A 9951-nucleotide genomic window follows, 5' to 3' on the forward strand; every position below is an offset into this window, starting at 1 on the left:
GAAAGGCTAAATAAATTACCAGCCAGTAATTATTTATCCTCTAGTTTATTGACACAAAGAATTCCAACAGAATAATAGATCAGTGAGAAAATTTTCTTTTGTACAAGCCATGCTAATTACACCCTACCTCCCATTTCTTAAAATTCTAATTTTAAATGAGCATTTCAACCAATGAATAGACAACATAAATGCCCTGACAATAGAAGGGATTATTTTGCCTCCTATTGGACATCTGTCAACAGCTATTATCTTTTAACCTTAATGATTTTCTGATTACATAGCCACTTCTTCTTGCAAAAGAAGGAATTTTGCAAGGCCTGTTCAGCTGCAGAGGTGGATCCACTACTTGCATCCGGTGTTTACTACTCCTCATGTTTTCATCATCATTCAATGAGTAGGAGTAGGTCGATTCTGTTTTTGCACAAGTGATGTCAGGAGTAGCATTGTGGCCATCTTCAAGAAAGAGAGAGCGCCAGTATTTTCCTTTGTTCTCTTTAGACATCTTCAATTCCTCCTGCAGGATTGACCCTTGGGATAGTTATGATGTATGACCTTAATGTGGGTGGTATAGCTGTTACATTGGTAAATTGCCAGCTAGTTTGTTTGGAGTCTAATATCTCCCCTTTGAAACTGTATACTGTTCTTCCTGTAGTGTTCCTTGTGTTCCAGTTTCCTGCTGCATACCTCTTTTGTAACTACTGTAGAGTTAATTGTCTTTGCCTCAAGAAGTTTATTAGATACGGGCACTAAAATTTTTATCCTTCTGTCCACATGTTGCTGAAGTGGTGATTTTAATCCAAAAGCATTGTGAGTATATTGAGATACTTTAACAATACTAAGTATGGATCTCTGGAATCTACCTGGAGGGTTTCTATCAAGCTCTTCACTATTTGATCTGACTTTTCTGAAAACCTGTTTGCCCATATGTTGAAAGAATTGCCAAAGTGAGGAACTTACGATTTATGGGCCATCGTCAGTTATTAACTTTGTGGAATCTAATAGCGAGCAAGCTACAATTTACAATGTTGCTATAGTGTTACTCATGTATAGCGCAACAGTTCTATTTTTATAAAACTGGGTAATCCATTAATACATTTTTTTTAAGTAACAATATACCTGTGCCAACTTTAGACAAAGGGCAAAACAGGAATCTCACATGGTTCCAATGATTCTTTTGCATTCTGCTTCTTATATTTATTTTAGATTTCCACATGGATGCTTTATTTTCAATTACAGCATTTATGCCTGGTCTGAATAGGACATCCTGGGCTCTGTGTTTACACATTTAATACCCAGATGGGCACTGTGTCTTATGCTAAGCATTACAAACCTCTCGGTGTGCAGCACGATGATATGTGCTTTGTACAGAATCCCACTATATGCAGCAACTTAATCCTTATTGGCCTATTATATTTTCACGTTTGGAGATACCTAGGCTGCTTTTCTGTTGGCCATCAAATTAGAATTACTCACTGTCGGAAGGGTGGATTATGTTGCATTACTTATTTCAGTTTGTCAAATTTTGTTTTGGAAATAGGTAGTAATACTTGAGTCATATTTACTTCAAATCTCTTTTCCTGCAGCTTCTTGCTGTCACAATACATGGAAATTCATAAAAGCATATATGCCATAGGCAGTTCTTTACCAGGCTCCCAATTTACATTTCAGAACAAGTATTTTTGCAGGTTCACCAGATGAAGCATACACTTTGCACAATAATAGAAAGACATTTTTAGGAGCTCATTGGAATAGATCTGTAAGCAAAAGTTTTCAGTCTGCATCATCTGGCCTAGTGTGCAAGGCTGACTAAAATGTCGAAACAGGCACAGAAATTAAATATCTAGCGAATGTGAATAAAAAGCCTTGTCGTGAGAGAAATATATGGGGGAGTGGGATAAAACCTGACTGGAGTGCACTGGCTTATCCATTTTGTGAAAGCAGAAAAATCAAGCTATAATGCTATCTTAGAACAGTTGTTCCCAACTGGTGGGTCATGATGCATTTGTGAGTCACTTTGAAGCAACCCACCTAGCACAAGCAAGTAAGTTTGTAATATGTAAGAAAAATAATTTTATTTAATCCTGAGTCTAGTTTTAAAATGGACTGGAGTGTGTGTGTGTGGGGGTGAGAAATAGTAATGGCCACAGTTTCCAAAGTGGAGGAATGATCATGTGCAGTCAGGTTCTCTTAGTTCCTGCTGTCCTAAGTGCAGAGAGATCATGTGGAGTGAGGATGAGGAACAGGAAAAGGAAAGTGAGAGAAGAAAGAAGAAAAGAGTCCAGAGAAACTAGTAGCTTAAAGTATATTACTCTCCTTTTTTTCCTTTGCACATCCCTTTGCCACCACTATCTGCTTCAGCAATCTGTCTCCAATGACATAATGCAGGGGTTCTCAAACTTCATTGCACCGAGACCCCCTTCTGACAACAAAAATTACTACATGACCCCAGGAGGGTACATGACCCTGGGCGGGGAGGCCAAAGCCCAAAGGCTTCAGCCTTGGGTGGGGGGGGGGCTGTAACGTGAGCCCCACTGCCCAGGACTGAAGCCAAAGCCTGAGCCTCGCTGTCGAGGGCTCAGGTTTCAGTCCTGGGCCCCAGCAAGTCTAACATCAGCCCTTGTGACCCCAACCCACAGTTTGAGAACGGCTGACATAATGGATGAGTTCCAATACAGTTTGTACTATCAGAGGGTCATTGAAAGGTTACGTTTGTCAAAAGAGGGTCACAGAACTGAAAATATTGGGAATTATTGTACCAAATGACACCACTGAAGCTCTCTTTCAAAAGGTCTAGGATAGAAATTTGCAAGTTACATGTTCTTGATAAGCATACTTCAGACTTCCTATCACAAACTAGACTATGCTTTTCTATCTAGTCTATTCATTAAAAGTGTGCCCATCACGACAGACTCCAGGTAACATAAATCAGAGACCATCCACTGCATCCTTGTTTACAAGCTACTGAATCAGATGATGTTCCAAAACACTGGCAGGCTTCTACCCTAAGTTTCTGGAAGACAAAGTTACATGAATCCTTTTGAAAATAACGATTTGTTGTTTCTACATGGTGAGAATGACCAAAAGAGAGGAAAGGTAGTAAATGCAAAAATATAAGAATTGATAGATATGGACCAATTTTATCAACTGCTATTCTCAAGAAAACTCAGGGTAAATGTCATTTATGTAAAAACTGGTAAATTCCAGCACCTATCTGGGAAAGAATAGGTGAATTACTAGATTTCCAGAAGGTTAGTATAATTATCCTTTAGCATTCTTATGTGGCTTATTCTGCACAGTAGCTCCTGAATACAAGATATGCCCTTCTGTGAGCTCAAGAGAGATCAGTTGAAGCACTGACAGTTTCAAGGTAATCACGAGGGAGAATTGGTAATTGAAAGGATTGAAGGCTCAGATCCCTAAAGGTATTTAAGTGCCTAACTTCCATTGATTTCAGCAGAAGTTAGAAACCTAAATACCTTTGTGGATCTGAGCCTAAGGCTTTGTCTATGCTAAAGGGAAAAGTCGATCTAAGCTATGCAATTTGAGTTATGTGAATAGCGTAACTCAAATCGACGTAGTTTAGATCTACTTACCGCGGGGTCCACACTACACGATGTCGACAGGAGATGCTCTCCCATCAACTCCCCTTACTCTTCTTGATCAGGTGGACTACAGGAGTTGACAGGAGAGCGATCGTAGGTCTATTTAGCGGGTCTTCACTAGACCTGCTAAATTGACTGCTGATGCATCGATCCTCTGGTAAGTGTAGACAAGCCCTTAGCATTTAAGTGGTTTTTGAGGTTTTGTCGATGCTGAAAATATACTTTTTTTTTTTAAGCTGGGTGTAGCAAGATTTGAGACTGCAGACTTCCAAAAACGTGTGTCATGCTGACCCACTTCTTCTTGAAAACTAATTTAGGGTTTTTGGCAAAGATCCTGTACTAGCTATGAGTGATGTTCTGATCCCAAGAATGTTGAAGTGTCCAATGATTATCCTAATTATTGTTATTGTGTTTATAGAAGTGGGAAGACCCTGAGGGAAAGGAGAACCAGGAAGTGGGATGAGTAAGGCTAAAGGAATGGTTAGCTGCACATACACAGAGAGGTTCATCATGCTTTTTCCTTTAACTGACCTGACTGGTATAATTGATGTTTTATAAGAACAGTGTTTTTCCCCTTTCTGTGCCTAGCACACTTAAGAATGCACATACTAGTCTCAGTGGTAGAAGTGGAATTTTAAAAAGAGACACTGAACTTGAAATCAAGCCAGTTAAAAAATAGAAGTTCAAAGAAGTTTGAGGTAATACAGCTGCCTCTAAGTCCTACTGCCAATGTTTGTTGTGCTACCAACACCACATTCCTTCCCCCCCACCCCTCCTATCTCCCCTCTTGCTCCGTGAAATACACACACCAAAAACCAGGAGGAAAGAGACTATAGTGAAATCATGATAATGACTATACAGAAAGAGGTCCAAAATAGCTCAGAACTTCAGGGAGTGCTGCAAGATACATCATCTTAGGAGAGCTGCTGAAGAAGTGAATATTGGTTGGGGCAATGTTTAGAGAAAAATAGGGAATTTATTTTTAAACTTCCTGGATATTTAGTATTATAAATATGATGTTATTTTTAATTATTGTATTTTAAGCATGTTAGAGACACCTAAATTTGCAGATAACCACCTCTTATTTCACATATGTAAAGAATAAATGCCCAAACTAAAAAAGTAGAAATATTTTTTGTAGTCTCATTCAGTTATAATAATCTTAGACAATACTCACAACACTAGTAGACAAAAAAATTCAAACAGAAGAAGTGTGATTTTGAAGGTAATTTTTAAATTATATGATCTAAAATGGAATTAATCTTGATGATTGTAGGAAAAATAATTTCCTGATCTAGCATAGAGAAAATAATTATGTCTGTCATGTTACACCTATGTTAACACCCACTCTTGTTCTAATTCATTGGTGATGCAGTTCAATCAATGACACAGTAAAAATGTCTGAATTCTATCTACATTGCAGCTTTCTTCATTGCTACCACCAGTGAAGTTGTACCAATGGTGAGTTATGGCTAGAGTTTGGCATTGAAGACAAGGCCTTGCAGGCTCATGTCGACATCCAGCATTCTAAATTTACATAGTACCTCCATTTGTGAAGTGACCATTTAACAAAATATGATGGATCTTTATTCTACTGAAGGGGACATTCTTAGGTTAAAAACTGTGTATCTTGAAAACTAAATCTCCTTACTTATGTTACTAATAAGTTCACAGATGAAAGTTGAAATAGATTTTTAACAGTTCACTTTTATTCATTTATGCTGTTCAGTTTATTTTTTTTGTCCAAGCTGACTGACATGCATAAGTAGCTAATTTGCAGTCAGTTTTACTCTAGCAGGATGCTGCAGTGTTTAGGTTGCTAACATTGCAGGGCAATGATTATTTTTTAAAATAAAAACTAAACTAAGATAAAATTTCCAATGTTGCCAACCCCAAGTGTTCAAAAATCATAACTCTGGTCCCACTCTAAAAAATGAGGTGGACTCAAAAATTCTTATTTCTTAAAAATAAGAATGATTGGTTCTTTTTATTTGCCTTCTGGTTTCTGAGCCTTGATGATACACATTTATGAGGTTTTTTCCTCTTACCATGAGGGTTAGGAACTTACATTTTAAAAACTGAAAGCTGAGATTCTGACTTAATCACTTAATTTTAACAGATGGAGCTTTAAGAAAAACACCAAGTATCATGATACTCGAAATAAGATCACAAGAGTCATCAACACTGAATTTGACCTGATTAGTTCACTAGAATCCACTGATTACTGAAGATTGCAAGCTGTGTGTGGGAGCCAACTTTTGACTATGTTAAAATTATTTCCTTCAATTTTGTATTCTCAATATTCTGTGAGAAAGGAAAAGTACAACTGTACAGCCTAAATATTTTCTCCCTCACAAAGCACATGTATTAGTGTGTTTTATTATATATTGGTAATTTCAGTGTGCATATTTAATCTTAGTGTTATTAACATCTAATTGTAACAGATATTGCAATCATATGCAATATCTTTGCAGGCCATACTGTATTACAGTTATGAATGATTTATAGAATCATAGAAATGTTGGACTGGAAGGGACCTTGTTAGGTCATCTAGTCCAGTCCCCTGCACTGGAGGTAGGGCTAAGGCAGGGGTTCTCAAATGGAGTCGTGACCCTCAGGGGGTCACCAGGTTATTAAATGGGGAGTCACAAGCTGTTAGCCTCCACCCCAAACACAGCTTCACCTCCAGCATTTATAATAGCATTAACTATTAAAAAAAAAGTGTTTTTAATTTATGGAGGAGGGTGGCATTCAGAGGTTTGCTGTGTGAAAGGGGTCACCAGTACAAAAGTTTGAGAACCACTAGGCTAAGTATTATCTAGACCATCCCTGACAAGTGTTTGTTTAAACTGTTCTTAAAAACCTCCAATGACAGAGATTCCACAACCTTCCTACGTAATGTGTTCCAATGTTTAACTACCCTGACAGTTAGGAAACTTTTAATGTCTAACCTAAATCTCCCTTGCTGCAATGTAAGCCCATTACTTCTTATCCTGTCCTTAGCAGTTACAGAGAACAATTTATCACTCTTCTTATAACAGCCTTTTATGTATTTGAAAATTGCTATCACTCTCAGGCCTGGTCTACACTAGGAGTTTATGTCAGATTTAGCAGAGTTAAATCAAATTAACCCTGCACCCGTCCACACAATGAAGCCATTTTTTTCGACACAAAGGGCTCTTAAAACCGATTTCTGTACTCCTCCACAACGAGTGGATTAGCGCTGAAATCGACATAGCCATTTCGAATTAGGGTTAGTGTGGACGCATTTCGAAGGTATTGTCCTCCGGGAGCTATCCCACAGTGCACCATTGTGACCGCTCTGGACAGCACTCTGAACTCGGATGCACTGGCCAGGTGTACAGGAAAAGCCCTGGGAACTTTTGAATCTCATTTCCTGTTTGGCCAGGCGAGCACATCGGCACAGGTGACCATGCAGTCCCAGAATCGAAAAAGAGCTCCAGCATGGACCGAATGGGAGGTACTGGATCTGATCGCTGTATGGGAAGAGGAATCTGTGCTATCAGAACTACGTTCCAAAAGACGAAATGCCAAAACATTTCAAAAAATCTCCAAGGCCATGAGGGACAGAGGCTACATCAGGGACGCAACACAGTGCCGCATGAAACTTAAGGAGCTCAGACAAGCGTACCAGAAAACCAAATCAAACGGGCGCTCCGGGACAGAGCCCCAGACATGCCACTTCTACGCTGAGCTGCATGTAATTCTGCCACCACTACCCCACCCCTGTCTGTGGACTCCGATGATGGGGTACTCTCTGCCATGCCTGAGGAGTTTGCGGATGGGGAAGATGAGGAGGAGGAGGACGAGCTTGAGGAGAGCACACAGCACACCATTCTCCCCGACAGCCAGGAACTTTTTATCACCCTGACTGAAGTACCCTCCCAACCCAACAAAGCAAGAGAAGGTACCTCTGGTGAGTGTACCTTTTTAAATAGAATACATGTTATAAAAGCAAGCGTTTTTTAATGATTAAGTAGCCCTGAGGACTTGGGATGCATTTGTGACCAGTACAGCTACTGGAAAAGTCTGTTAACGTGTCTGGGGATGGAGTGGAAATCCTCCAGGGACATCTCCATGAAGCTCTCCTGGAGGTCCTCTAAAAGCCTTTGCAGAAGGTTTCTGGGGAAAGCAGCCTTATTCCATCCTCCATGGTAGGACGCTTTACCAAGCCATGCTAGTAGCAAGTAATCTGGTATCATTGCATGACAAAGCCTGGCAGCGTATGGTCCCAGTGTTTGCTGGCATTCAAGCAACATCCGTTCTTTATCTCTCTGTGTTATCCTCAGGAGAGTGATATCATTCATTGTAACATGGTTGAAATAGGGGAATTTAATTACGGGGACATTCAGAGGTGGCTGTTTGCCTGTGGCTGAAAAGAAATGCTCCCCGCAGTTAGCCATGTGGTATGCGGGGGCGGGAGGGGGGGCGGCATTGGCGCTGAGCTGTTTGCGTTTGGCTAGCAGGGATCTTCCCTGATACCAGCCACACGGTGGGGTGAGGGGTAAAGCAATCATCCCAGAGAATTGGATGGGGGTGGGGGAGGGTTAGTTTGGTTTCTGCTGCTGCACGTTAATGGGAAAACTGCAGCACTAAATGGCCAACTCAACGTGCTTTGCTTGGTATGGGAGAGGAGGGCGCTGCTGTTATGAAGGTTGCAGAAGCCAAAAGACTATGGCTTACCATGGCCGCCTGCAAGCCAAATTCTGTTGTCTGGCACTGCGTATGTGATCTCTGATACCAAAGCCGCAGGCACTCAATATAAGATGCAAAATGCGACCTTGTACCAAAATCACATATGCTATGTGATGTGAATAGCGTTGTTCACCGTGAAAGAGTATAGCCATTGTTCTGTAAAATGTATCTTTTTAAATACTTCGCTCCCTTTTTTTCCTCCAGCAGCTGCAAATGTTTCAAGCCTCCCTCCTCCGTCCCAAAGGCTATCTCATATGAGGCGGCGAAAAAAACGCACGTGCGATGAAATGTTCTCTGAGCTCATGCAGTCGTCTGGCACTGACAGAGCTCAGCAGAATGTGTGGAAGGACACAATAGCAGAGTACAGGAAAGTGGCCAATGAACGTGAGGAGAGGTGGCGGCAGGAAGATCAGAGGAGGCATGAGGCAACGCTGGGGCTACTGCAGGATCAAACGGACATGCTCCGGCGTCTGGTGGAGGTTCATGAACGGCAGCAGGATCACAGACTGCTGCTGCAGCCCCTGTTTAACCGCCCTCCCTCCTCCCCAAGTTCCATAGCCTCCTCACCCAGATGCCCAAGAATGCGGGAGGGGAGGCTCCGGGCACCCAACCACTCCACCCCAGTGGACAGCCCAAGCAACAGAAGGCTGCCATTCAACAAGTTTTGAAGTGGCCTTTTCCTTCCCTCCTACCCTCCTCCCACACCCCATCCGGGCTACCTTGTGAGTTATCTCCCTATTTTTATAATCAATTAATAAAGAATACATGGTTTTTTAAATGATAGCGACTTTATTTCCTTTGCAAGCAAGCTGTGATCAAAGGGGGGAGGGCGGTTGGCTTACAGGGAATTTAGAGGCAACCAAGGGGGCGGGTTTTCATCAAGGAGAAACAAACATAAGTGTCACACAGTACCCTGGCCAGTCATGAAACTGGTTTTCCGAGGTTCTCAGATGCGCACCGCTTCCTGCTGTGCCCTTCTAACAGCCCTGGTGTCTGGGTGCGCATATTCAGCGGCCAGGCGATCTGCCTCAACCTCCCACCCCGCCATAAGCGTCTCCCCCTTACTCTCACAGAGATTGCGGAGCACACAGCAAGCAGCAATAACAATGGGAACATTGGTTTTGCTGAGGTCTGAGCAAGTCAGTAAACTGTGACAGCGACCCTTTAAAAGTCCAAATGCACATTCTACCACCATTCTGCACTTGCTCAGCCTATAGTTGAACATCTCCTGACTACTGTCCAGGGTGCCTGTGTACGGCTTCATGAGCCAGGGCATTAAGGGGTAGGCTGGGTCCCCAAGGATAACTATAGGCATTTCAACATCCCGAACAATTATTTTCTGGTCTAGGAAGTAAATCTCTTCCTGCAGCCGTTTAAACAGACCAGAGTTCCTGAAGACGCGAGCGTCATGAACCTTTCCTGGCCATCCCACGTTGATGGGATCCCACAGACATAGGTGAGAGGTTTTTCACAGGAGTGGTGGGTGAAATTCTGTGGCCTGCGTTGTGCAGGAGGTCAGACTGGATGATCATAATGGTCCCTTCTGACCTAAATATCTATGAATCTATGTTGGTGAAACATCCCTTGCTCTCTGACAGTCACCATTGCAGGGACATTTTCACTAGGTTCTGTT

General features: G+C 41.8%; 1 protein-coding gene across 1 annotated transcript; it reads left to right on the forward strand.

Moving 5' to 3' along the window:
* The first annotated feature begins 6951 nt into the window (after positions 1–6951).
* LOC140905952 (uncharacterized) lies at positions 6952–9040 on the forward strand. Its single transcript, XM_073329451.1, has 2 exons — positions 6952–7539; positions 8523–9040. The coding sequence occupies exons 1-2, from the start codon at positions 7386–7388 to the stop codon at positions 8984–8986; spliced, it is 618 nt and encodes a 205-aa protein (XP_073185552.1). The 5' UTR covers positions 6952–7385; the 3' UTR covers positions 8987–9040.
* Positions 9041–9951: the final 911 nt, after the last annotated feature.

The sequence above is a fragment of the Lepidochelys kempii genome, chromosome 2, assembly GCF_965140265.1.
Source record: "Lepidochelys kempii isolate rLepKem1 chromosome 2, rLepKem1.hap2, whole genome shotgun sequence".
NCBI classification, from domain to species: domain Eukaryota; kingdom Metazoa; phylum Chordata; order Testudines; family Cheloniidae; genus Lepidochelys; species Lepidochelys kempii.